Source organism: Zosterops lateralis, assembly GCF_965231275.1.
Source record: "Zosterops lateralis genome assembly, chromosome: 3".
Classification (NCBI taxonomy): Eukaryota; Metazoa; Chordata; class Aves; order Passeriformes; family Zosteropidae; genus Zosterops; species Zosterops lateralis.
This window is the reverse complement of record NC_139764.1, coordinates 575,073-600,229: the sequence shown is the minus strand read 5'-3', so window position 1 is coordinate 600,229 and position 25,157 is coordinate 575,073. Positions and strand designations below refer to the sequence as shown.

General features: G+C 49.8%; 2 protein-coding genes across 4 annotated transcripts in view; one reads left to right on the top strand and one right to left on the bottom strand.

Moving 5' to 3' along the window:
• Positions 1 to 2,912: 2,912 nt before the first annotated feature.
• On the top strand, positions 2,913 to 4,047 carry NKX2-4 (NK2 homeobox 4; the record flags this gene model as incomplete). The annotated part of the gene is made up of 2 exons (XM_083856155.1): positions 2,913 to 3,282; positions 3,395 to 4,047. The coding sequence occupies 2 exons, from the start codon at positions 2,913 to 2,915 to the stop codon at positions 4,045 to 4,047; spliced, it is 1,023 nt and encodes a 340-aa protein (XP_083712281.1).
• Positions 4,048 to 6,379: 2,332 nt separating this feature from the next.
• XRN2 (5'-3' exoribonuclease 2) overlaps positions 6,380 to 25,157 on the bottom strand; it is a 32,885-nt gene continuing 14,107 nt past the window's right edge. For 2 of the 3 annotated variants that reach the window (XM_083857867.1, XM_083857868.1), the window contains exons 18-30: positions 24,046 to 24,153; positions 23,870 to 23,959; positions 23,321 to 23,393; positions 22,480 to 22,563; positions 21,797 to 21,894; positions 21,632 to 21,711; positions 20,466 to 20,522; positions 19,840 to 19,908; positions 19,607 to 19,741; positions 18,716 to 18,843; positions 14,415 to 14,475; positions 10,440 to 10,578; positions 6,960 to 7,158 (exon numbers count right to left, since the gene is read on the bottom strand). In XM_083857867.1, the coding sequence (XP_083713993.1) occupies positions 7,096 to 7,158; positions 10,440 to 10,578; positions 14,415 to 14,475; positions 18,716 to 18,843; positions 19,607 to 19,741; positions 19,840 to 19,908; positions 20,466 to 20,522; positions 21,632 to 21,711; positions 21,797 to 21,894; positions 22,480 to 22,563; positions 23,321 to 23,393; positions 23,870 to 23,959; positions 24,046 to 24,153 (1,185 nt within the window). In that variant the 3' untranslated portion in view covers positions 6,960 to 7,095. Of the gene's footprint in view, positions 6,901 to 6,959; positions 7,159 to 10,439; positions 10,579 to 14,414; positions 14,476 to 18,715; positions 18,844 to 19,606; positions 19,742 to 19,839; positions 19,909 to 20,465; positions 20,523 to 21,631; positions 21,712 to 21,796; positions 21,895 to 22,479; positions 22,564 to 23,320; positions 23,394 to 23,869; positions 23,960 to 24,045; positions 24,154 to 25,157 lie in introns of those variants that run through there. The other variant, XM_083857869.1, reaches the window with a different exon arrangement.

The window sequence follows — 25,157 nt, the reverse complement described above, 5'->3', positions numbered from 1 at the left end:
GTAGGGAAAATTCTGGGGTATTTTCAGTGTAAAATGGCCACAAGGGGTTTTGCTGGCTACGTTTCTACCAGCTCCCCCCGGCTGTGCTTCCCCTGGGGATGTCAGGGGATGCAGCGATGCCTCTGCCCCCAGGATAGGGGTGAGGGGTGTCTCGATGGGCCGGGACCCTGTTCAGCCCCCGCTGCATCCCAGGGACCTGCCGCAGCCCTCAGGAGCCTGTCCCAGCCCTGCCACCCGGGAAGCTTCACATCGCTCCTCATTCCAGCTCCAGCAGCAGCATTTGGGGGCAGCCGTGGTGTTCAGGATCCCTTTTCCCCCGACTACCCCTTCCCGGGAGGCTGTCCTGGGGCACCCGGGCTGGATTTCACTCCCTGCACCCCAGTTCCCCGGCCCAGGGTCCTGGGGTGCGAGCAGAGGCTGTGAGCAGGGGCTAGTACCACACCTGTTCTCCAAATCCCTACAAACCACTTTGCTTGTGCCGAATCCCAAAATCCCGGTTTACCGGGCCAGTCTGACACAAAAAGGACCAGTTCCTCTCAGTCCTTCAGCTTATTCTCTCTCGTTTGTCCCCAAAGCAGCACTGGGGCCTTGGTGAGACCCCAAACTACCCCATGGCTTGCAGGGAATCATCTCTACAGTGCCAGAAGCAGCCTCTCCTTCCCAGAGGGAAGCAGGGACACCATGCTCTGCCTCTCCATCCATCCATCCATCCATCCATCCATCCATCCATCCATCCATCCATCCATCCTCCATCCATCCATCCATCCATCCATCCATCCATCCATCCATCCATCCTCCATCCATCCATCCATCCATCCATCCATCCATCCATCCATCCATCCATCCCCAGGGAAGGGTCCCTACTTTGCCAAGCTGCAGGTTCCTGTCAAGGCTCTCTCCCTGCAGGGCTGAGGGGTTCCAGCCTGATCTCTGCAGAGCTCCCCGTGCCCCAAAGCACACAAGCACGTCTGTGTCCGGGAAGGACAGAGGTTTCAGCAGCTCCTTCCTGGAGTGTGAGCCCCAGAAAGGAGGAGATCTGCTCCAAGAGGGATGGAAAACTCCAGGTGACAAAATAAAGTGAAACCAAATCAAAACCAAACCACACCAAACCCAACCAAACCCAATAAAATAAAATAAAATAAAATAAAATAAAATAAAATAAAATAAAATAAAATAAAATAAAATAATCAGTCTTTGGAGGAAGATCCTGGTGAAGGAAGATCTGGGCTCAGATGTGGCTCAGCAGTTCACTGGTAGCACTGGTGACACTGGTGGGCACTGGGGGCTGTGCTGGGGGCCCGACCCCAGGGACAGAGGTGTATCCCCCCTGCAGGTTGCCCTGAGGGGCAGCAGTGTCCCAACCCGTGGGGGAACCCCTGTGCTGCTCCCACAAGGATGTAGAAAGGCTTGGGTTTTGGGTTGTTGGTTTTTTGTTGTTGTTGTTGTTTTGGGGTTTTTTTGTTTGTTCGTTTGTTTTTTTGTTTGGATGGGGTTTTGTTTGTTTTTGTTTGTTTGTTTTTTGAGCAGGGGAGGGGAAGCGACGTGCAGGGGGGGTAAAAAAAGGATGGAGGTGCCAGGAATTCTGCCCGAATGGTGGGAAGATTGCAGATGAATAGAACTGTCGGGAAGGCAGGATTTGGATGGCAGTGCATGGGGATTCGGGACCCGTTTAACTCCTGACCCTCGCTGGGATCTCGGAGTTTCAGCGGGGAGCAAAAACTTTAAAACGCAAAACTGTGGTCTCTCTGAACTTTTATTTTTAACAATCACCACAGAGCTGCAGGCGCCTTGCCTCCAAAAATATCAGGGAGAAGACGGGGTTTGAGAAGGGAACAGTCCAGTCTGGAGGGTGTGGGATACCCCTGGCTCCCGAAAATGGGCCTCAGTCCCTGCAGAGGGGAGTCTGGCAGCAGCTCGGGAACCGATGCCCGCTCTGGAGGGAGGTGCGGGTGCTGCTCACTGAACGCACCGAGTTTCATCAGTCTGTGGGAAAAGCGCAGCCCCGAGGGTCTCCCCGCACGGCCCAGGCGCGGCCAGGTGGGCACCCAGCGCATCTCCCCGCACACAGGCTCCGCCCGCCCCGTCGCGGCGATGCCCGGCCTGGAGGACCGGGGGATAGCTTTGGCCACGGGGTCCGGCCGTGCCCCGGCCTCTCAGCCCGGCAGAGACCCCGCTGAGCCCCGGGGGCGGCCCCGCGGAGCTGCCCCCGACGGGCGCGGGGTCCCGGGGCAGGAGCCCCGCAGCCACTTCCCGCGAGCTCGGGCCGCCCCGGAGGCGCCTTTCGTTATCCCAGAACCAACGAACAAACGAAGAACGATCGAAAGAATCTCCTAAACATAACCGCAAACGAAGCATCGGCCCTAAAGGGTACCCGGTGCGGCGAGGGTCCCCCTCAGCCTCGTGCCCCGCGACAGCGGCTCCGAGGGACCGGGAGGGAGCCGCACAGCCCCAGGGCCCGGCCGGCAGAGGGGACAGGGCTGCTCGCATCCTGCCGTCGGGGCCGGACGGGATCCACGCCGCCCCGGGACGCTCTGCCCGGGGGTGGCCGCACACCGGGGGGAGAAGATCGGGGGAATGGGCAGGTACTTACGGGCGAGGGCGGCGGGGCCGGGGCCGCTCGAAGCCGCTCCGGCGCTGCCCCGGGGTGGCCGGGTTTAAGAGCCGTCGGGCGGGCCCAGGACAATGGCCGGGAGGAGGGGGCCAGGGCCGGGGGCCGGCGGGAGGCGGGGAGGGGCCGGGGCCGCCCGCCGCCGCTCCGCCCCCCCGCGTCTGGCGTAAACCCGGCGCCGGGCTAAAAGAACCGGCGAGCTACCGGCGCCCGGGGCTGGTGGCCGCCGCGAACGGCTCGCCGGTGCCGGCGGCAGCGCCTGGCCCGGCTCGGCCCGCCCCGTCGCGTCCCACCCCGCCGCGCCATGTCGCTGAGCCCCAAGCACACGACGCCCTTCTCGGTCACCGATATCCTCAGCCCGATGGAGGAGAACTACAAGAAGTTCGGCGGCATGGACGGGGCGGGGGGGCTGGGCGCGCCCCTCGGGCCATACCGCCAGGCACCCGTGCCCCCCGCCGCCGCCGCCGCTGTACCGCAGCACGTCCCCGCGGGCGCCGCCGCCTACCACATGCCCCACGGCGTCTCGCAGTTCCCGCACGGTGCCGTCGGGGGCTACTGCAACGGCGGGCTGGGCAACGTGGGCGAGCTGCCCGCCTACCCCGAGGGGATGCGGGGCGGCGCGGCAGCGGGCGGCGGCTGGTACGGGCCCGGCGGCGACCCCCGCTACTCCAGCAGTAAGTGCGGGCGCGGGGGGCGCGGAGGAGGAAGAGGGCGGCGGGGCGCGGGTGGAGCCGCGGCCCCGACGGGGCGGGCGCCGGCTGTCGCTGAGTCGCCCGTCCCGCTCAGTTTCCAGGTTCATGGGCCCGTCGGCTGGGATGAACGTGGCCGGCATGGGCGGCCTGAGCGGCATCGCCGAAGGCGCCAAGGCCATCGTGCCGCTGCATGCGGCGCCACGGAGGAAGAGGAGGGTACTTTTCTCCCAAGCGCAGGTCTACGAGCTGGAGCGGCGCTTCAAGCAGCAGAAGTACCTGTCGGCGCCGGAGCGGGAACACCTGGCCAGCTTGATCCACCTGACCCCCACGCAGGTGAAGATCTGGTTTCAGAACCACCGCTACAAGATGAAGCGCCAGGCCAAGGACAAGGCGGCCGCCCAGCAGTTGCACTCCGACGGCGGCGGCGGCAGCGGCGGCCTGTGCCAGCAGCCCTCGCCGCGCCGCGTGGCCGTGCCGGTGCTGGTGAAGGACGGCAAACCCTGCCCGCCGCCGGGCAGCGGCACCCCAGGCCCCGGGCAGGCCGCCCCCGCGGCCCCTGCCACCGCCGCGCCCGCCGCGCACCCGCACCCCGGCTCTCTGGGGCAGGCGGCCGACCTGGAGGAGCTGTCGCCCAGCCCACCGGCGCTGCACGGCCCCGTGGCCCCCCTGGCCCCTCTGGACTCGGCCGGCGTCGACTACAACAGCGGCATGGTCAACCCCAACCTGCTCTACGGCAGGACGTGGTAATCGGTGCGTCCCGCGTGTGTCCTCCCGACAGCCCCGCTCCTCTGGCACTGGACACTCCGCCCGCCCCGGTGCCCGCGGGGATCGCCGACGGCCGCCCCACCCCCGGTCCCCTCCCGGCCTCCCTTCGAGTTTTTTTTAAGTCTCCCCGGTTTTTGGACAAACGGCCCCGACTGCGGCGCCGAGTGCTCGCCTGAGTGTGAGTGTGGATGTGTGTGAATGTCGGTGTGCACGCGTGTCCGCGCCTCCGTGTCCCGGCCGCCGAGTGCTCCTCCCGACGGCGCGGGGGGGGGGGGGGGGGGGGGGCAGCGGGGCAGCGCGGGGCTCCGCTCCGGCCCGGCCCCGCTCCCCGGCAGCAGCGCAGCCCCGGGAGCCCCGGCGCGCACCGGGGCAGCCCCTCGGGGCGCCATGAAGCGCAACTCTTCTCGGCCGAATTTAATTCCGTGGGGGTGCCCCGGAGTGCCATTCCGTTCTTATCCCCATCCGAGGTAAATACAGAGTCGCAGCTCGAAGTGGGAGCCGTGGGAGGAGACCCCTGGAGCGCCGGTGCTCAGATTTAAGGGGCAAACCCCGTTTATCTCGTTGCTGTTATTAAATATCGCGCAGTTAATGAATGCCCGTGTGTGGACGGGGCGCGCGTCCCGCGGAACCGCCTCAAGTCCCCGGCCCCTGGTTCAGCTCCCGACAATCTCAGAGCCCTGAGGGGATGATGGAGAGCCGGGGGATTCCCGGGGCTGGACCCCGCTTCCCACTGGGGTCGGGCGCCACAGCAGCCGGGGCCAGAGGATGCGCCGCGCCGGAGCGGGGTTTATCCCCGCGCCGCTTCTCGACGAAATCCTGCACGTCGGGAAATGCTCTTCGAGACTTTCCGGCAATTTTTCTTTCTTTGATTTTTTTTTTATTTTTAAATTTTAATTTTATTTTAAACAATAAAAGGAAATCTCGTTCTCACGAGTCGGCTACTTTGTTGTCAGTGTACGGACTGAAGGGCAACCTCAAAATCCCCTTTTTTCTGCCTCCTTTTCGGCTACCAAGGATTTAATTCAGCGCCCCTCCCATCTCTGCCAGGCTTCCCCATCCTTGGGGGACCTGCTGAACTCGAACCCCAGAGGGGTCCCCAGTCGCGGGCAGCACCGGGGGCCACTCCACTCCCAGCTGTGCCAAGAAGGAGCGATTCTGAGGTGGAAAATAGGGGTTTTGGCCTCTGCAAGACCACAGACCCACCCCTTCCCAAGCCCCATGCAGGAGCCTGGAGGGGAAGGGGATCTCCACCGTTCTTCTGCGAAGAGAACCCCTTCCCCTCCCGGCAGGTGCTACACGGGGACCCGCCGGCTCCCTCCCCTTTCCATGAGGGAGAATTTCTCCCTGCTGGCTCCTACGGGAAATGGCTCAGAATGTCTGAGATGGGACTGAGCCCGGCCCCAGGAGGGGTAGTGCTGTCCGGCCAAGTCCTACATCCCAGCCCTGCATCTCAGCCAGAGCCGAGGAAATGAAGCCCCCGGGCTGGTGCACTGTTCCAAGCACCATTCCAAGGGTGCAAGTGGGCAGCGCAGCTCCCATGGCCCAGGCTGGCTCCACTCAGGATCAGACTGCAAAAGGGTAAAGGGTTGGGCAAAGGGGAGCCTGCAGAGATGAACCTTTTCCAGAGCAGCCCCCCAGAATGTTTACTCAGACTTGTTTTCATGCCCCCCAAAAATGGGAGGGAAAAACCCACCAGCAGCCAGGTTCATCCACTTTTGGAACATAGGCAACCCACCCCACTCTCTCCTACAGCCCATTCCCATGAAAACTCACCCCAGAGGGAGCTGGTTTTGTCCTGTTGGAAAAGCAAAATGTCTCTTTTTGAGCTCCCAATCTTTTCCTGGCCTTGGGAGAAGGCTCTGGGGAGGACTGGCGGCTTCCATCCCCAGGAACGCTGCATCACAATGAAGGATTCTGCTCCACCCTCCATCACTTGAAAATAATGAATCCAGGTTGATGATTTCTTCCTTCCAAGGTTACACAGGGCTGTCTGGGCTTCCCCCCCCCACCCCGTTGCTGGTGATTAACACCTGGATGTTGGGAAAGAAGCAAGCACCAAGGAGTTGGGGCAGGAGCAGGGCTGGGAACTCTACTGATTTACACAATACCTGGATTTAATGGAAAAGTCCAAAGGAAAAGCTGAAGTGGATGCTCTCCTAATTTATTTTTTTTAATCAAACAAAGATTTTTAAATGCTAAAGATTGGGTGGAATTATTTTCCAATAAATTGACAGGAAAGTGTGCACACAGATGAAAGATACAAAAGATAGAAACAGGCTCTGGAGGGGGCTGGAAATTAACCACACGCCACCGCTCAGATTTCAAAAACCACTTTATAAAGCAAATAAAAATATTTACTGATTTGGTACACTCACACAGAAAATCCCTAGAAAGAGTGCTAAAAATGAATGGAATGTCTGCCCTTTGCAGCTATTTTAAATTATCAAACAGACAAATCCATGGCCCCTGCCTGGTTATGCCATGACAAAACCCACACCGGAAACAGGCAGACGTCGTAAAAGTTGAAATGTTTTACTTCAGAGTCTGAAAAACTCCTTCTCCGTGAGAAACTGAAGGAAGCATCTACCAAGGAGCAGTGAGGGCTGTGTCTTTCAGTGCTGCTGGCTGCCTGCTGGGTCTGCCCCGGGAGTTCATAAAATCCTATTTCTGAGCATTCTTTGCAACTCTGTATCTGTTTTCAGGCTCTTGTGTGTGGAACAGAGGATGTTTGGAGTTCAGAGTTGTGGGCAGTGCTCGGTCGGCACAGCTTGGATACATATGGAGGACAACATGGCACTCCCACTGTGTCCGACGGCAATCCACTCTTTCCAGTCTCTCCCCAAAAAATCATCATCAGGTCCATAAGAAATGTGCACATTTAAAACAGGCATCGGTTTAAAAACTACAAGGATGGTGCTTAACAAATTCACTTTTCATTCATTTCCCCCCCCCCCCGCCCCACAAATAATAAAAAGAACAAAAGCAAAAATCCGGACGTTTTCCATCTTTAAAAAAACACGAGATGCAGAGCTAATTCCAGCTGTACCTTCCTGCAGGAGGATGGAGGGGGTAGGGCCTCCCAGGGCCGTACGCCTGCAAACAAAAGCAAGCATTTATTTTTGGGATTAGAAGCACAAGTAAACGAGTGGGGCGAGCTCGAGGCGCCACACGGAATGGGGATGAAACATCCTTTGCATGGAGAGGTGCCAGGGGCAGGGCTGAGCATCCCTCATCTGGCTGTGGAGTCTCCCAAAAACACGGGCTGGGGCTGAATCCCTTGGTGCAGTGCAGAGCTGCACAGCACTGGCTTTGGAATCCCAAATAAATCCACCTCCAGCCAGCGCTGTGGGCAAGGGACTTCCCACCTGTGACACCTCTGCTGTGCTCCATCTGCAGCAAAGGGACAAATGTTGGAGCCAGGGACAGACAGCGATACGTGGGGCAGCTCACACCTATCAGCTGTATTTTGACACCAGTATTTTAAGGAAATACAGCAATACAATACAGCAGTATTTTGACACCAAAGTATTTTAAGGAAAAACTAAAGCTGTATTTGTTGCAGAAGTGGCATTTTCCAGCACTGGTTTGCTTTAATAAGAGGTCAAAGAGATGCAAATCCCATTTTGCAAATGACTCCAAATTAGACGTATTTTTGTCTTAAATTCAGGCATTTGGTACATCAAGTATCCAGGGGAAAAATCCATTGGAAAATATCACAGAGCCTCCCTGAAGCATTTAAAATTATTTCCAAACCTGGTACATTGCAGAGACCAGCTAGAGGCTTAGTCTGCTCTTTCCTCAGGGATTTTTGGTGTGGAGGGAAAAAGGGACTTCCTTTCCTTTCTTTAGAGGAGAAATCCCTCTTTATTCCAGCCCATGATGGCTGGGATAACCACAGAAACTGTGGAGCCCTGGAGCAGACCTGCCAGGGAGGCCCTGCAGCCTGCCCTTGCAGACAAGGTTTGTTTCCAGGCTTGATGAGTTCAATAAAAAAAGGAAACAATTTGGCTACATCCTTTAAAAAATCCTTCCAAACCATCAGCAGGGAAGGACAAAGCAGAGGTCCAGGAGCACTGCACTAGCCGCGGATCCGGACACTCTCGTGTGCTACTCTGGGCTGGAATAAAACTGCCCAACACATGCACTACCCCAGCAAGTTCATTCTTTGGTTCTCTGGGAGAGCTGGAAGGCAGCAAAGCCCCACTCCTAGGGAGCCCCCCAGATCCATGGCAGCTGCATTAATTTTGTAAGCACTCTGCAGCAGCACGTTTATTAACCTCTTCAGACCATGTTCTGTACGCTGTAAAAAAAGAATTCAGAGGTGAAAGGGCCCAAAGATAATTATTTATGCTGCTACATGTCACCACTTCCACTTGAATCCCTTTTCAAGGCTTTAAAGCTTTGAAATTTTCAGTCAGCAAGGCCAGATTCAATGATTATGTTGGCACCCTAAACCCTTTCAGGTACCTTCTCATTTCGCTCCAGCCCCGAGGAAATAATGACATCTGAAAGTTCATTTTAAAAATAACAAGAACAGAAAAAAAACCAAAAAAACAAAAAACCAAAAAATTAAATTTTAAAGCAGATAAATAGTTGCAGCACAACTGCAATGGGAATTTTTTAAGGGAGCAAATTCACTGGAGCTAAAAGATTTGTGCTTAATCATGAACTCATCATGTATGTGAACAAAATTAAAAGGGTTGTCACTGGTGGGTTTTAATGTTTCCTTCACCTGCACGTGGGTCTATGCCAGCACTGAGGGAATTCTGTCTTGGGCAAGACCACACCATGACCCAGGCTGTGGATGTCCACAGGGCTCCAAGGCAGCTTTCCAAGCAGGATCTAACTGGGATATCCCCCTGAGCCCCCACTGCAAACCCTTCCAGGAAACCATTCCTGCTTCCACTCACTATTGCAGCTGTTGGGCATCACAATTTAAGGCTGGGAAATGAAGTGCTCCAAGCACAGATTCCTTTTGCAAGTGTATCCTACGCAGTATGAAGGACAGAGCAGGGTGCACCCCATCAGACAGACTTCAAGTGTCCATTTCCCAGACTAATTAAACCCTGCCCAGACTCCAGTAGCACAAAGATCCTCCCCCGATTTTTCCCCAGGAGTACAGCAGCTCCTGTTATGGATTAGTGCAATCAGGCATTTATTCCTCTGGCTCTGGGGTTTTGGGTAAACCTGTGTGGCACAAAATGAAAGATTCCTGAAATCTGATTGTATCATTGCACCTTGCCCAAATTTAAGATGTATTTTAGAGCTCCACTGGTTGGGTCAAGATTCAGGCCCCATTATTTCCCTGTGATTATAACCCATGCTGTTGAGTTCTGCCTCCAGTTACAACCAGCGCTGGCAGGCTTTGTACTGGTGCTGTGCCATGCAACACACATCTGGGTACTGCGCCGACTACCACTGGAGCAGGTGGACAAGCTGGGAGGAAGAAAATGAAAACTAGGTGTGACTAAAAAGCGACTTGTCCTGAGCTGACTCAGGCCCCAGCAGAAGGCACATTTCCAACAGTTTGTGCCTTGATTTCCACATAAATGATGGGGCAACAAGGCTGTCGCCTCCCCCTCCATGTCCCTGGGACTGGTCACTAACCTTCCCACAATGCTGACCTTCCCAAACACCAGCAGAGCTAGAAGCTTAACCTTGCTATCCGAAATTTATTTAAAATTAGTGTTTACCAGTATAAACACCCAGAGTTGTGGTACAACAGCATATGCAATCAAGTTTTACTGGGATCACACCCCTCAAAAAATTCCCTAAGCAGAGTCACCTGCTGCTTTCAAGCAGCATTTTCACTCTGTGGCATTTTCATGGACTGCTGACCAAGTCACTTGTAATTTTGGATAAGATTCTCCCCTCGTGTTTGCTTATTTCCTTTTAACCACACCGAGCTATTTCCACACATTTATTCCTCTGGCTACAAGAACCCAACATTTGCATTAAGTAGTTTTCCAGCTCAGAGAAAGGCAGTTGAGGGGAGAAATTCGGGAAGCTGTAAGAATCTACATTTTAAACATGCTAGGGAGAACCCAAAAGGTCCAGTGGGCAGATTTCCTTGTGGAAGAGGAAGACTGGTGGGAATGGTTGCCTCTGGTTGCAGGAGGAATGTGACTTGGGACTGTATTTGAGGGTGTTAATGGACACTGGCATTGCAGCCCCAGCACAGGCCTTGTGCCAGGGGTACAGCCAAAGGGCTGGCCAAGGCTGGGAAGTCACCCACCCGTGTGTGGTGACACAGTGACACTAAAACCAGCTCAGCAATGCCTGCACCTGCCATACTCCCTCTCCACAGCCACAGGAGAAAGACACCTTGGCTGGGAGGAGAACACGGCGTACTACGTGGGGCCCTGCTTTCCTACCTGTCTGCCCCTGTCCATGCGGTCCTCGGGTCTCTGTGGGTATCCCATTGGCCCCAGTCCCTGGTACTGGGCTGGCTGGAACTGGTTTGGGGATTGCAGCATGCGGTTCCAGGCGAGGAGAGGAGCAGCTCCGGTGGTTCTGCACAAGGAAAGAACACTGCAGTGGGAACTCGGCTCCTGCAGAGAGTCCCACAGCACAGACCCGCTCCTGGGTTTGTCTCTGAGCTGAGCATGGACAGCCAAGTGATAGTGAGAAACCAGGAGCGGAAAATATCTTCGCAAATCCTCCTTTGCTGACTGCTTTCTTCAGCACAGCTTGGAAGCTGTGCTGCCACAAGCAGCAAACTCAGCTGCATGCAGTAGATTTTTCCAATTCCCCAGAAGGCTTCCATGCACCTTTTATTGCAGGGGCAGATTTGCTGATCCCAAAGGGTCCCCAGCACCCCAGGAGTAAACATGTGCCACACGGGAGCTGGGGGCTTTCTTCTCTGAATGCCCAGACTCTTTCTGGGAGCCCATTCTTCCCAGTTAATTGCAGGTTGCAAATGAATTCTTACGGCGAGCATTCGGAATCTAGGGTAGGGGCCTTGGCTGCTTTTTCCCATCCATTATTCTGCTCAATATGTCAGGAGGTCTGATCGGGAAGAAACCTTTTTAAGTTCTATTGATGCAGTTTTCAATTGACCACGGTGACCTAGCAACATACGCACTAATTGGCACAGGCTGACTGACATTTGGTGTACAGTTTATATGGGAACGCAGATCTGACATCCATTATGGCCCAGTTTGCCATCCTGGATTACCCACAGCAAGAAATGTTTTTTATTTCCTTCAAGTACCCGTTCCAACATGACAATTAGAAAGCAACAGGTAGAACATGTCCAATATTGTTTAATTCAAAATATTTAGGGAAATGCTATGGTCATGACCCAGTTGTTACAGCTGAGCATAGCTGAGGGACAATTCCTTAAAGGATTCAGAGCAGGTGGGTCCTGCAGGACGGTATGATGTTTTGGGGGAAAAACATGGAGAGTAGAGACAGTTAATCCTTCCTGACCCCTGCTAAAGAGGCACTTGGCTGAGCAGAGCAGGGCCAGCCTGGAGGGAGATGGGGACAGCAGAGAACAGAGGCTCTGCATCCCAGGTTTGGGATGGGACAGCAGAGCACAGAGGCTCTGCACCCAGGCTTGGGATGGGACAGCAGAGAGCAGGAGCCCTGCATCCCAGGTTTACCTGCTGCACTACATGTCACTCCTCAGAAGAAGCCATGATGTAGTTAAAACTAAGAGCACTTTACATTTGTGGGGACTAAACTCTCAAAATCAACATTCTAAGTTCATACTTGAAATGCATTAAGTTCATACTTTGTTCATACTCACTCCTTTTGATTGAGTATTTTGAGTATTAAGTTTTTTTTCCCCTCATGATTCCTAGAAAACAGCATACTCTCCAGGAAAAATACACCGCTCAGCCATAAGGAAAACTACTGGGAATTACCCAGCTCTGGGGCTTTCACTAACAATCATCCTGCCTCCACAAATGCTGGTGATAAATATGACTGAGGCTCACAGACCAGCACTTGCTCCATGTCTGAAATAAGGAAGTTTGACACAAATTTCTTTTGACATCAATATTTACTTGGCATGGAATTTAAACTTTTTAAGTGCTATTTAGTGAAAAGTTGGCATATTTAACAAATCAAACACAACATCACTGCTTTGTTGGGGCACTGATGGGTGATTTAAATCACCTGAGGGTAGAGATCTGTACAGAGCAAAGCTGTAACCATAAAAAGAACTGTGCCACTTGGAACACCCTAGGAGCTCACACTGGCCACTACCCACAGGCACCAGCCAGAGTTCAGCCAGGTCAGCTAAATTCAGGAGAACTTACATAGGAAAACATTCCTTCTTCACACCCCAGCCACTTTGGAAATTATTTCTATGAATAGGTTAAGCAAAAAAGATCTGTTTAACCAGATGACACATTTCCATCAGCTAGCCAGGTAGCAAATCTCTCTATTATAAACTCCGGACTGGCTCAAAAACATGAATAGGACCTCTGCAGTGTCCAGGAATGTCAGGACAGGGGGAAGGGACCTCAAAATTCAGTTTCCCTGCTGCACACCAAGGTGCAGGACCAGAATTAAAAGCAAGGAATCCTACACAAGAGACAGGAATGGCTGGATTATGGAGGAGCAGCTTTACACTCCAGGTTTTTCCCCTCCAGGTCTGGAAAGGAAGAGCCAGTTTAGCCCCCACTGCACCACTCCATCCCTGAAATAGCACACATAGGCTCTGAGCCCTCCTGGCAGGGACAGGGCTCCTTGCTCATCTCTCACTTGATGTAGTGAATCCAGGACATCTCAGCCTCTTGCCCACCCACTCCATCCCACAGGGCTGGAGCAGGGCTGGCCTCTCCCTCAGTTCCTTCCTTCCCCCTGAGCAGAAATCCCTGGCTGCCCTTCCCCATGGCACCTATTGCTCCTGGAGCTGCAGCATTAAGAGGGGGCAGCGGTGTGGGGAACCAGCAGCTCCCAGGGAATGAATGGGAAGCTCGAAATGCCTTCAACAGGTTCAGATGCTTTTTCCTGCACCAAGTGTTTCTGTGTTTAACCTTCTGCTTAAGTCTCTGTGCTTGCCTCTGTACAGCAACTATACATCAGCTCTAAGCACATTTGATCTGCTCCCCAAATCCAAAACCTTCCAAGAACATGACAAAACTACTTATCCTCAGCACTGGCAGAGCTTTTCATAAACCCTGCACAGTGTAACAAAGGCATGGCAGTGACAAGTGACAGACCTGCAGCAGTCCTTCACAAATATAAGTATATAAATTGGATTTAATTAAGGGGTGGGAGTGGCAACTCCCATAGCCCAAGCAGTATTAAAGTTTGCATTAGGAATGAATCTTGCCTTACAATATTCCACACAGATGAGGCACAGGATAAGGGAGCCAGGCTTACTTCAGTGGGGATCAAAATGGTTGCCATGGAAAGTGACTCTGGAGAGTTCAATTCCCCCAAAGCTCACATTTTCAATGGGGAAACATTTGCAAATAAACCCAAGGGAAAAAAGAACAGGGCCTCGGAGCAGAAACTTCTCTCCCTCCTCCATAATCATAAATAAATGTCATTATTCATAGCTGCCACAGGTAGCTGGGTTTATTGAGCCCACCCCACTGGAGGACACACAAGCCATCAATGAAGGGATGCATGTAAAACATCCCTGATTACCAAACCATGTCACATTCCTTCTATTCGATGGCACTTATTGGGCTGCAGATTCCATAATCCTTCCCTGAGTCCCTTCTGCATTTAATTCAGTTCAGCCTTAAGTAGTTAAAGAAACTGTTTTCAGTGGCAACTAATAACTACTGACCTACAGTGACACTGCCCTACAATGGGCTTGTCAGGCCTGAAAAACTTGTACCAAAGAAGCTGATTAGGACTTCAAGAGGTTTGTAGCAAGAATCAATGGCTGGTCTGTGCTAATGCTGCGGCTGCGGCACAGGAATGATAAAAGTGGAACACCATTAGTTATGCCTCATTAAGCTCCACAGCCCTCCTAAAAAGAAATTTGTTTAGCCTGTCCAAAATCTAATGCAGTTTTAAGCTCTCTGTGTTCAATTTCATAGTATCTCAAAAGCTTCAATAAGATAAAGGCCAAAGAACCAAGAACGGTACCAAAGCACCAACAGTAAAGTTAATTTTGAAGCCTGAGTTTTAATGGAAAGTGTTTTTCCCTCCTTTTTTTAATACAAAGTACTCAAGCCTTTTAAAGAATGAACACCATGTAGTGGGCTCTCAAAATATCAATAAATCATGGACATTAATTAACTCAAAAAGCCTGCTGTATAGCATCATTTCCACAGTTTTAAACCACAATATTCCAGACAGAGAAGGGAAAACCAAACATTGGGAAGGCAGAGCCCAATCCATCCTCCTGGGCACATTTCACGTCCCTTCTGTCTTACCTTTGTGGTGTCTGCTGGAACAAGGGCATGGGACCTCGCCAGGACTCCTGGGGCCGAAGATCTGGAGGGCAAAGTGAGATGGCAAAATAAGAGAGGGCAAATACAACTCATGAGCTGTGCTCACTCCTCTGCATGCCCCAGAGCTGTTTTTGGGAAGCCAAAGAGGAAAGCTCAGGCTGGATGTGCCACAAACTCCAAGTCATGGCTCCCTGCTGCTGGCTTGGACAGAATCCTGCTGTCAACTGAGAAAAGGCAACTTTTTTGGCTTTAGCATGTCCAATAAGCTTCATAATAGAGAATTATGAATTTTAATTGCTAGAGCTAGCATTGGTTAGTGCTCAGATGCTTCGCAGGTGTCTCCTCTTGAATTTTTGAAGATGCAAAACCTTGTCTGTCACCCTAACAACTCCGTTTAATATTTACATCTCTTACCAGTACATTCATTACTAGAGAAAAAATACAGGCACTCAAATACACACCCATCACTGTATTACCACTATACACCACGTTTGTGACCAACAAAGATGTCAAAGTCAAAATATGGGCCAGTTTCTCTCTGATAGGGCTAAATTATTCCATAAAGGCAACTAAAACAATGGCTGGAGCATGGAATATAGTGGATGATTCTGTTTTATTCATGTTTAAGTAAATACAGTTATATTTAGGATGCAAAGGATAAATAATTCATTACAATAAAATATAAATACATTATCACTGGAGATAGTAAAGGTGCATTTAAAAGTTACTGTGGGCAGTGATAATACACTAATAAAAAACCTATTAATGATGTCTCAGATAATGGAATCAGACTGAATTAAGCCTTTATGGGTAAAACCTTGGCCAGAGCCCCAGTGCTGGCGTGCAGGAGACCACCCACTCGTCCATTGTTTGTGTCACCCAAACCAGTCCTGCACAAAGGCGAGGCAGGAGCAACATTGCTTTAACAGGGCTTGCAATTAAATGCTTGTTGTCCTTCTAAATAACCTGGTCAGCAAACAGGATAAAAGCAGCAGCTCCTCAATAGCACCCAGGCAGCCCCCAGCACTCGGGGCCAGTGTCAATCAAAAGCTCCGGTTTCACTGACACCTTTGATGGCTTTCAATGGTCTTCAAGTGTGACCTAATTCAAACAGCTGGTTCCAGCAGCTGGATAATGGCTGGAACATGGACACCCTGCCACGCTGACAGGGGCCAGGACATGGAAGCCTGGCCTCCTTTGGAAAGGGGAAGGGGGAAACAAACTAAGTAAGTCTGTGCCTCTCTCCTAGATCTGGCTGGATTGTCTATCCCAGCCCTATCAAAGAGAACACCAAATAAATTCCCAGCCCCAGCAGCTTTGCTCTCTTCCTGGGAGCCTGCTGGGCAAAGGCAACCCACCCCATAATTCTTCATTTATCCCCCATGCAGGGTTATTTATTCAGCTTTACACTTACACACACAACATCATCAACCACGATATGAGCCTGGTTTTGCATCCCCAGACACACAGAGTTACCAGCCGATGCTCCACAGCTCCTCTTTTCCAGCCAGTTTCCAGCCTGAAGCAGACCAGGACTGAGGGTGGGGAAGTATCACTTTCCTGCTGATCAGTCTGGGAATCTCAAGGGCTTTTCCAAGCCTGAACAGGTTGCACTCACACAAAGCCATGCTTATTTTGGAATATAAGGGGTAGGCAATGGAACCCACAGTGCTGCTTTAGGGGAAAATGTGCAGTTTTTCAACTGGAGCTTAAAATATTTTAAAAAATCTGGGACAGTCCTGAGTGTTACAACTTTCAATCAAAAATGTCCTAAAATGACTCTGTTTCTGATAATTTCCAAGTTCCACAAACAGCAGCAGCACATAAACAGGCAACATCTTGTTTCCAGACCTTTCCTCTCCATGGGAGAAAGGACCCAGCTCTCCTGCTGTAACCACATGTTTCTGCAGCTCAGTTTAAGCTAGACTTCAATGAAATAATCAAAACATTTAAAGCCCCTCTATTAATTTGTATGGCTGACAGAATAACCTTGGAGGGAAGTCTGGAGCAGTGAATTGCACTTCAGAAAGGTACAAAACGGGAGAAGGAATGACAATTACTATTTTCTTCAGGCTGCAAAACTTAGGCATTTCCCAGAGCTATAAGGCCAAAGAAATTGCCTTGTCTAGCAGCTCCTCAAGTAACAATTTATCTAATCAGGGTGGCAATCAAAGAGAAGATTTTGTGTTTACTGATTGCACTAATCAAAATCACTTTTCCAAGACAGCTAATTGACAAGTTTACTGCCTGTCACATAAGTCATAAATCAGATGTCCTGTGCTGCAGGAGCCAAACCTGCCATTCCCAGAGCACTGCCACCCTGCACTTGACTCCCCACGTTATCAGCATAGACAATTATTCATCAGCTGGAAATTGGCACATCCAAGGGACATCAGGGAGCATCGGTGAGGAACACCCCCAGCCTTGTGGCTCTTGAGGAGGAGATGGCTCCTGGCTTGACTGCATCACCTTTCTGGAGGCTGATTTTACTGCAGCATGCATATGAAAACACCACACACCAAGTGGAAAGTTGCTCTGCATCAGTCCCCCTGAACATGGGGATTTCGACCTGATCAGCTGTGGCTTTTCAGTAACATGTGGGGTCCAGGTGCTTCCCAGCCCAGCCACACAACTGCAGTTCTCTCACAATACGGCTGATGAACACAACTTGGATACTGGAGAGAACCTTGTGTCATCCAAGAGGCCTTCCCATTTCTCCTAATTGGATTTTCTAGCTGAAGATAGCAGTGCTTTGGTGGAGACACTTGGGGTCTAAAGGGTGACTGCAAAATGGAAGATGGCTGTGCTGCCAGACCTAGGAACACCTCTGGGGACCCCAGGCAGAACATTGTTGGGGGGCATTGGCCCAAGTGCTCATGAATTCCCAACCACACTGTGCAGGCAGACTGCTCCCCCTCAGAAAGAGCCTCACTGCAGTGGGGTTTGGGGAGCTGCTGACACTCCTCCTCCTCACACGTCTGTTCGGCCCTGGATCCAAACAATCCATAATCCAGGGTGTGTTATGATCTTCAGGCAGGTGAACATCCAAAAGGCTGATACCAGCAGGAAACTGAGGCTGTGCCACCTGCAGGTGTTCTTCTAACAAGGGTTTAAAGCAAGTCTGACTCTACCTGGTAGTTGAGGCACACATGGTTCACTCAGTATTGACAGTCCCAGATGAGCTGGGCTGGGGTCTGACCCTCCAGACAGGCAGCAGGATGGGTTTTTGGAATGGTTCTAGGGAGCAACACAGCCCTCAGGCTGTTTGATCCATCCTCCTGATGGACATGAGCTGTCCTCAGGCCCTAACAACTAACGAAGCACTGAAAGAAAATCTCCAAACTCTAAGTCAAGCGCTGCTGTAATCAGTCGCAAAGACTTCACACCATAGTCAGTGCAAATGAGAAGTTAATTAGAGTTTAGATCTAATCTCCTAGGGCAGCTCAGTGTCTTAGCAGAAGAGGAGGAGGAACACAATCCAGTGAAGTGCCAGAGAACACGTTTGCTGCGCACAGCACTGCGGTGGCCCACAAAAGCAGAGTGCCAGGAAGTGGCTCTGGAGAGTGCAGTTGGCACATGACCCTGCATGGTGAAGGAGCTTCCACAAGACAGCTCCACCTGGCTCATTTCCCTGCTGCTCCACACAACAGCAGCACAGCAACCTCATGGAAAAAACAGAACAGAGAGAAGGGAAGAAAAGCCCAACTGATTGCTCTGAGGTTTGCCAGGCACACCTTCAGAACAGTGACTGGGGGTGGCTGCAGCACTCTGAGGGGGAGGGAGGCCCATGTCAAGGAAAGCCACCAGACAGTTTTCCAAGGTCAACAGATGGACTGGGATTTCTTCTCTAGCAGTGGCTCCAAGCCCCCTCAGTTTGAACCAGTCTATGGCACTGGGGGGTATTTGCCTGCAGAGTGCTGCCTGTTCAGCACAAGGGGCTTGGGTGCCACAAGGACAAGAGCTTGGGAAGTGCCTCACTGGCAGGATCAGCTCCAGGGATGTGGGACAGGCAGAGCACTTTGGAGCATTTCCCACAACACACCAGGACTTAGCAGGAACAGTAGCACAGAGACTGCTAGGCTCCCAAAAACCTCCCCAAAACAACGTAAATATTCTCTTTTTGGAGATGAACGTGCGATGCCTGTCTGGTAGTTCTACCTTCCCATTCTCCACATTCTTCTTTCCAGGTCATATTTAAGCACAGATAAGTAAGTGAAATAGATAAAGAGAGATGATATTTAGACCAACCCGGCTGTGAGAAGCAGGAAGCAGAGGGCACTTACTTGACAGCAGTTTGGGGATCTGCTGCTGGCCACCCATGAGGGGCCTGGCATAGGGGCTCCCGTAGGCTCCGAGCGGCATGGTGTTGGGGTACATCCCTGGCATGCCCCTGTCTCTTGGCATCGTGTGCCTGTTACAAGAAGAAATGGCAAGGGAGCAGGTGAGGATGCTGTGGTGAACTCCATCTCCCAACACGTTCATGGGCCTGGGGAGTCATTCCCAGGGAAATGCTCAGGTTTCTAATGGCACAGCTGTGCTTTTTCTTGTGACATGAAGAGGGTTCTCAAGTGCAGCCCCAGAACAGTCCTGCTTTTCCTTCCTAAAAGGGGTTGTTTTTCCTTCTTGCAGCTCCTCCAGAGCCATAAGATGAAGAAGGTATTTTCTCTTCCTAAGAAGACACTCCAGAGTCCAACTTTATTTGCCCGTCTCATTTAAAATGCTCCCTTCTATGGCTCTGACAAATGCACAGCTCCTTGCACTCCCAACATGGAAATCCATTTAATTTTAAAGCTTCTTCGTTTATGAAAGCTTAAAAGACATTCCTGTCTTCATTAGGAGTCTTAATTATCATTTGTGCACAATATTCTCATTGTACCTTCTATACTACAAGCAAGCATCCACCAAACAAGTTTCAAAAAACCCCAAGCAACAAGAAAGTGACTTAGAACTATCTAGGACTATCTATCGAAAAGCAAACAAGGCATTACTGCAAAATCACTGTAGTGTTCAGTTTTCAGTAATACTGAATTTAAATATCACAAACTGAGGTTTCCAACATGGAAAACCAGCACCTAAGCTTCGTGCCAATGCCCATCCCTTTATTTTTTTTAAATTTAAAAAGGGAAAAGAAGGGCAGTCACCCCAGCAAGGCAGCAGTAACCCCACAGCCTTACCCCAAGGTTCTGAATGTTGACTGGTCCAAATGCACCGGTTTCCTGTCCCTGTTAAAGCCAAGTTGTGGTCTCCAAGGCCTGCCATCACTGTTGTTTTTTTCCCAGTCTCCTGGCTTCAGAACTGGAGCAGGTTTCCTTAACAATAAGAACGGTTCCATAAGTACTTATCAGAGCAAATAGTCAGATGAATATATCAGAATTGAATGATTTGAAAGCTGGCAGGTGACACTTACTTTGCCCCAGGTAACACCGTAGCCTTGAAAACAAAGTCTTCAGCAAATTGTGGATCTTTGAATGAGATGCTAGAAGAAAGTATTTGAGGATTAGGTTCTTTGGATAATGGAGACAAAGTGAAACAGTAATCACGGCTTTATTACCAAGAAAGCTAAAAGCAAACAGATGAGAAGAATAATCTCACTCTTCCAGCTGGAATTCATGTTTTTCAGGATCAAGAAAGAATGAGGCTACAACGAAAGAGAATAATGACTCCCTGGAAAATTCAGCCTGAGTGACAGCCTGAGGAGCAGCACCCTGACTACTCATACTACCTCCAAAGACAGGAGGAAAAATCCTGGTGACAGAGAAACAGGGGGAAGTATAGAACAATTCCAACCTCCTGACAGTGGGAGATGGAAAAGTCAAACCTCTCCTTTAACTCATCACTGATAGGAACTACATCCCCATTTAGGATATCCTTCCTGCAGTGTACTGACAAAGCATAACTCAGCATTTCTTACTGTTCTGCACAGTTGCTCTGGTTGAACCAAGCTGTGCCTCTGTGGACAGATGACAAGTGATTTGCAGTGTTCTGAGTGCTGCACGTTGCACACCCTTACACGGAAGCCCTGAGTTTACTGACCTGACTGCAGAGTTCTGTGTCAGATCCCGAAGCATGGGAACAGGAGACTGCACCACTCTGGTGAAGAGAAAAACTTCTGTCAAAACACCATGGAACACATTTCTCACCATCTGCTGCTCTGCTAACTAAGCCTGCAAAAGATTTGTTTCAAAGTTAACTTGCCTTTTCCCTAAACCAAGTACTTCTATAAGCACTGGAGTAACTGAATGCTACTTGTTTTGCAGCTGACCTGTGGGGATTCTCTAGGGTCTGCCTGGGGAAGGCAAGGCCAGAACAGGTTTCTTGTTCCCTCCAAGAACAACTTTGACTTTGTAATATTCTTCACAACCATGACAAGAATGGAGAAATATCTATTAGAGTGATCTGGGGTACATTTTCTGTCCAACCAAGCCAGTGTTTGTGCACTTAATGCAAATGAGGCACTGAACACCTGTATCTCTGAGCAGTCAGAGAAATGAGTGTGTCCCCTACAAGGTAAAGATTACACTGATCATTCCTCAAACTGGATGCATTCTCTAGAAAGCTAAAAATATGAGTATTCTTGGTATGCATAGCTGTAAACAGCTCTGTTTTTAGTGCTGCAAACCAAATGGACAAAGCCAAAATATATCTAAGCCACCACTACCTGGATTTTTCTCTGATGTAATGCAGATTAGCATATAAAAATCAAGAATTTTGGTGGTTTTAGGCAATGTGCACTAATGGGAAGTCACATCAGCCCACACTAATATCCACACAAAAGCAGAGAAGCCAAAACATGACCCTACTGAACAAAGCCACTGAACACTACCAGTTTTATTACCCAGGCCTCATCTACCTCATAAAACAGTAACTAAACACATAAAAATCAGCCTTCCACAGGCAAAGTGACGAACAAAGACTTCAGCAAATAAACAAATGCATTAGAGTGTTCTAAAGATATCTGAGGCTGCTTTAAAAGGCAAGTTGAGAGGTTAAGAAATGGGGCCATAGAATGCAAATTTCACTTGCTTGAGGACGTTCCCTGTGCTGGAGGTAAAACAGACCTCCTCCGAACCCTGAGACCTACACACATGGCCATGTCAGGAGCTTTAATTTACTCCCTGTGGGCACAAAAACATTTCTGCTGCCATAAGTGCAGGAGGGGTCCTTTAGCAGCAAGAACCCACCCAAGGGGCCACACTCACTGATCCGGGAGGACGGCATTGTCGTTCAGCGTGAGCTTTCCCTGGATGCCATGGCACAGCTCCGGTGGGATGTCCACTGCCTACGGAGGAAGGAGTTTTCTGCTGCAGCACTTCAGATCTACCCCCTCACTGTTCTCACTGTTTCCAAAATCAAGTGTGACCTACCTCTGTGTTCTTGGTCTTGTACTGCTCCACAATGAAGTCACAGAGTGGATGGTGCTTCCCCACAAAGAGAACATCACCACCAAGGCTGTTCCTCCTGCCTGGAGAAATGATGGGAATGAGGCAAGAATTCAGAGGAAGGGGGGAAGGAAGGAACGCAGTAAACCAGCAACGCTGTCCTGGTGACACCTCCACAAAAGCAAGTTTCACTGTGATTTAGGAGAAAGTTTTGAATGTTCCCTGAGAACATAGGAAAGACAATGTCTGCCCAGAGCAGGACTTGCCTGGTCCTGAGGACAGCTGGCAGGCAGTAAAAATAATGGGTATCTTGTGTTCAGTGGAGGAATGCTGAATTTAGAACAGAGTAACACTGCAGATACAGACAGAATTGATAAAAAACAACCCCAAACCCCACACACCTCCACAATTTACCTGTAAGAACTAGATGTTATTTCTGTACACCAGAGAAACAAACACTGGCCTTTATAAGCTGAGCAAGTGTTCAAATCCACTGAGGATCACTCTGATTACCAACAGCAACCCTGAGGAACAGTCTGTCATAAACTCAGCCAAATCAAACATCAAGGACACTTTGTTCATCTACAGTAAATTTCATAGGTGGCAGCGAAATACCCCAATTTTTAACAAAACACCCCAACTCTTAAGCTCAACGCCCCAATTCTTACTCTCTTCGGGAGTGAGGTCAGGGTACACTTCCTCCAGGGCAGCTCTGAGGCGTCGCTCATCCACAAAGGGCAACAACGCCACACCTGACAAAACCAAACCAGCATTTCCTCACACTTGTTGAAAAAACCCAGAACATCCCCAAAAAGAGACATCAGCATGGCAAGTTCTGATAAGATTCCTTAGCCAAGAAACAGCTACAGTAGTGTGATTCTGAAGGAATCACATTTTTGCTTCAGAAATCAGATCTTTCTGTGGCTTTATTCACCAAAACCTGTTGCACTCAAACTGAAAACCTAAAGCTTTACTGGCAGTGTAAATTACATCCAGCCACAGAATCTGGCAGACCTTGGAAATTAATATTCTCTAAAGAAAAGGAAAGCTGCATAAATGTAGTAGATTTTTTCCATTCTTTGTGTGTTCCAAAATATTTCTATATTCCCCAAAGTATTTCTGGCACAGTACTAATGAGCTACTGATTGAGCAGAACAAGATCCATTAATTAAATGCAAAGGAGACAAAAGACAATTACACACTGAGGCTGATAAAAACAGAAGAATGATTAATCTAGTTCAGGATAAATGAACAAATCTAGAATGACTGCTGAAATTACCAATAATCACTGCCAATCCAAAACCAGTTACTGAACCATAATTTGCCCTTCGTACTAATTTCTTTTCAAAAATACACCTGCTGTAAAATACTTGTCCCCACAACAAACAACACAAGTTACCTTTGTGACTCAGTGCACTGATTTCTCACTAAGATAATTTTCCAATTTCTTTCTGTTTTTACAGGTTTTTAAGACTTATGTCTAAACATTAAAAAAACCTAAAGTTTCACCTTGCCAAGTGTACTTCTTCCCATTCAAATCAATAGCAAAATCTTCAGGGTAGAAGTCAATGATGCTTGATTCCTGGAATTGAGAAAACAAAAAACACCCTTAAAGCCAACTTTGACATGGGTTCAGAATGTCACGTGGTGCCAAACACAAAGGTCTTTGATAACAAAACCAGCTTTCATTAAAAGCCATTCAAGCCCAAAGTGAGGATGTGCACTTCCATTATTCAGAGATTTAAAATAAGAAACTAAGGAGGAGAGAAAAATCAGGATAAGGAGGAGAGCTAAATAAGGTAAGTTATCTGCTCCTCAACTAAGTTTTGGAAGATTCTTGTAAGAAATGAAACCATCTGACTTGTAAGAGAGCTGGGAAATGTCATCTGAATTCCGATAAATAATTTTTAAGGATTTTGAAGAACAATTGCAGTCAATCAAAACTTTTCCTTCCTGGTCTGCATCATTTCTCTCCCTGAAGTGAGAAGTAGCAGGTCCCATTCACACCACTGCAACATGACCTGAGCTTCCAGCCAGGAATATAAGAGGGATTCTCACCGGGTCTGTCATGAGTTTCCTCCACGTTGGCGGCAGGAAGTTTCCACTGGCAGCTGGGAACACCCCCATAAGCTGTTCAAGAGGCTTGAACTGTTGAAGGCAGAGAAGCAGGTGTGGGACACTTGGAACGAGAGGGCAAATCAACAGTGAATGAATGGATAAATCAGAAGCCCTACCGGTTTGGAGCCCTTCTCAAAGTCTGAAGGCATGTCTGCAATGCCTTCAAAGTCCGAGGCAAAGGGAGCGTAGTGGAAAGGGTAATACCAATTCCAGGATGCACAGCCCTGGGGCAGGGAGGTGAGAGACACAAAATCAGACATATCAGCAAATGGAAATCATGCAGCCCAGCCACCAAACATGACAACATGGCAGAGAGGAGTTTACACTCCTGTTTTCCACAGCAAAATCCCACTGCTAACTTGAGGAGGTGTGGGAGCAGAGACCCCCAGCATGCCCTACTGGGTGTGCAAATGTGAACAGTGTTTGCTGCAGATACCCTGAGAAGCATTCTGGTTTTTACTAGTGCTTCTCTCTCCAGTACCAGCACTACTGCACACTTGGAGTAGGACTTTGCTCTTCCCCTCTCTTTCTCCTGCCTTGAGCAGCAGGGAACACAAAGTGTGTCCTCAGAAAGGAGAGAATCAAGCAAACTCAAAACACAACAGAACACCGTGCACCTTGTAAAGGAAGCGTGGCTCCAGAGGGTCTAAGTCAAGTTTTCACCTCCTCAGCTACTTTTCTTAGCAGCACCACTTGAAACAAAAGCCCACTACTATTTTGACTTCCAGTTCTGAACAATTAAATGTCAACAAGGCTCCTCCAGTGATATTTTTGGTACAAAATTGCAGCACCTATAATTATTCGCTGCAGTCCTTCAGACAGACTCAGAATGTTTCAAAAGCCAGGTGGATTGCTTTCATTCTTTTTTCTTTTTTTCCCCCTCTCCAAACAGATGTTCCTTCTAGTGTGACATATCCTGCATTATTAGCTCTCTGTAGGGCTAGAAAGGCATGTAATGTATTCTGGCACAAGCCAGCAGTAGTTATTGGAGTCAATTTTTATTATGGTGAAAAGAAAAAAAAGCCAAACAAAGATCCTCAAGCAAACCTACCTTGAAGTTCCCTTAGCCTAACAGCTTCCTAACTACATTTCCATATGAGCAGGGAGCAACTGTCCAGCTGCTCCACCCCCGTAGCAGACTGGAATGTTTTTGTGCTCTTGCATCACTGAAGGGGACACTTTTACCTACAGCTCACCTGAAGGCTCATTTCCACCCCTGGAGGCAGAT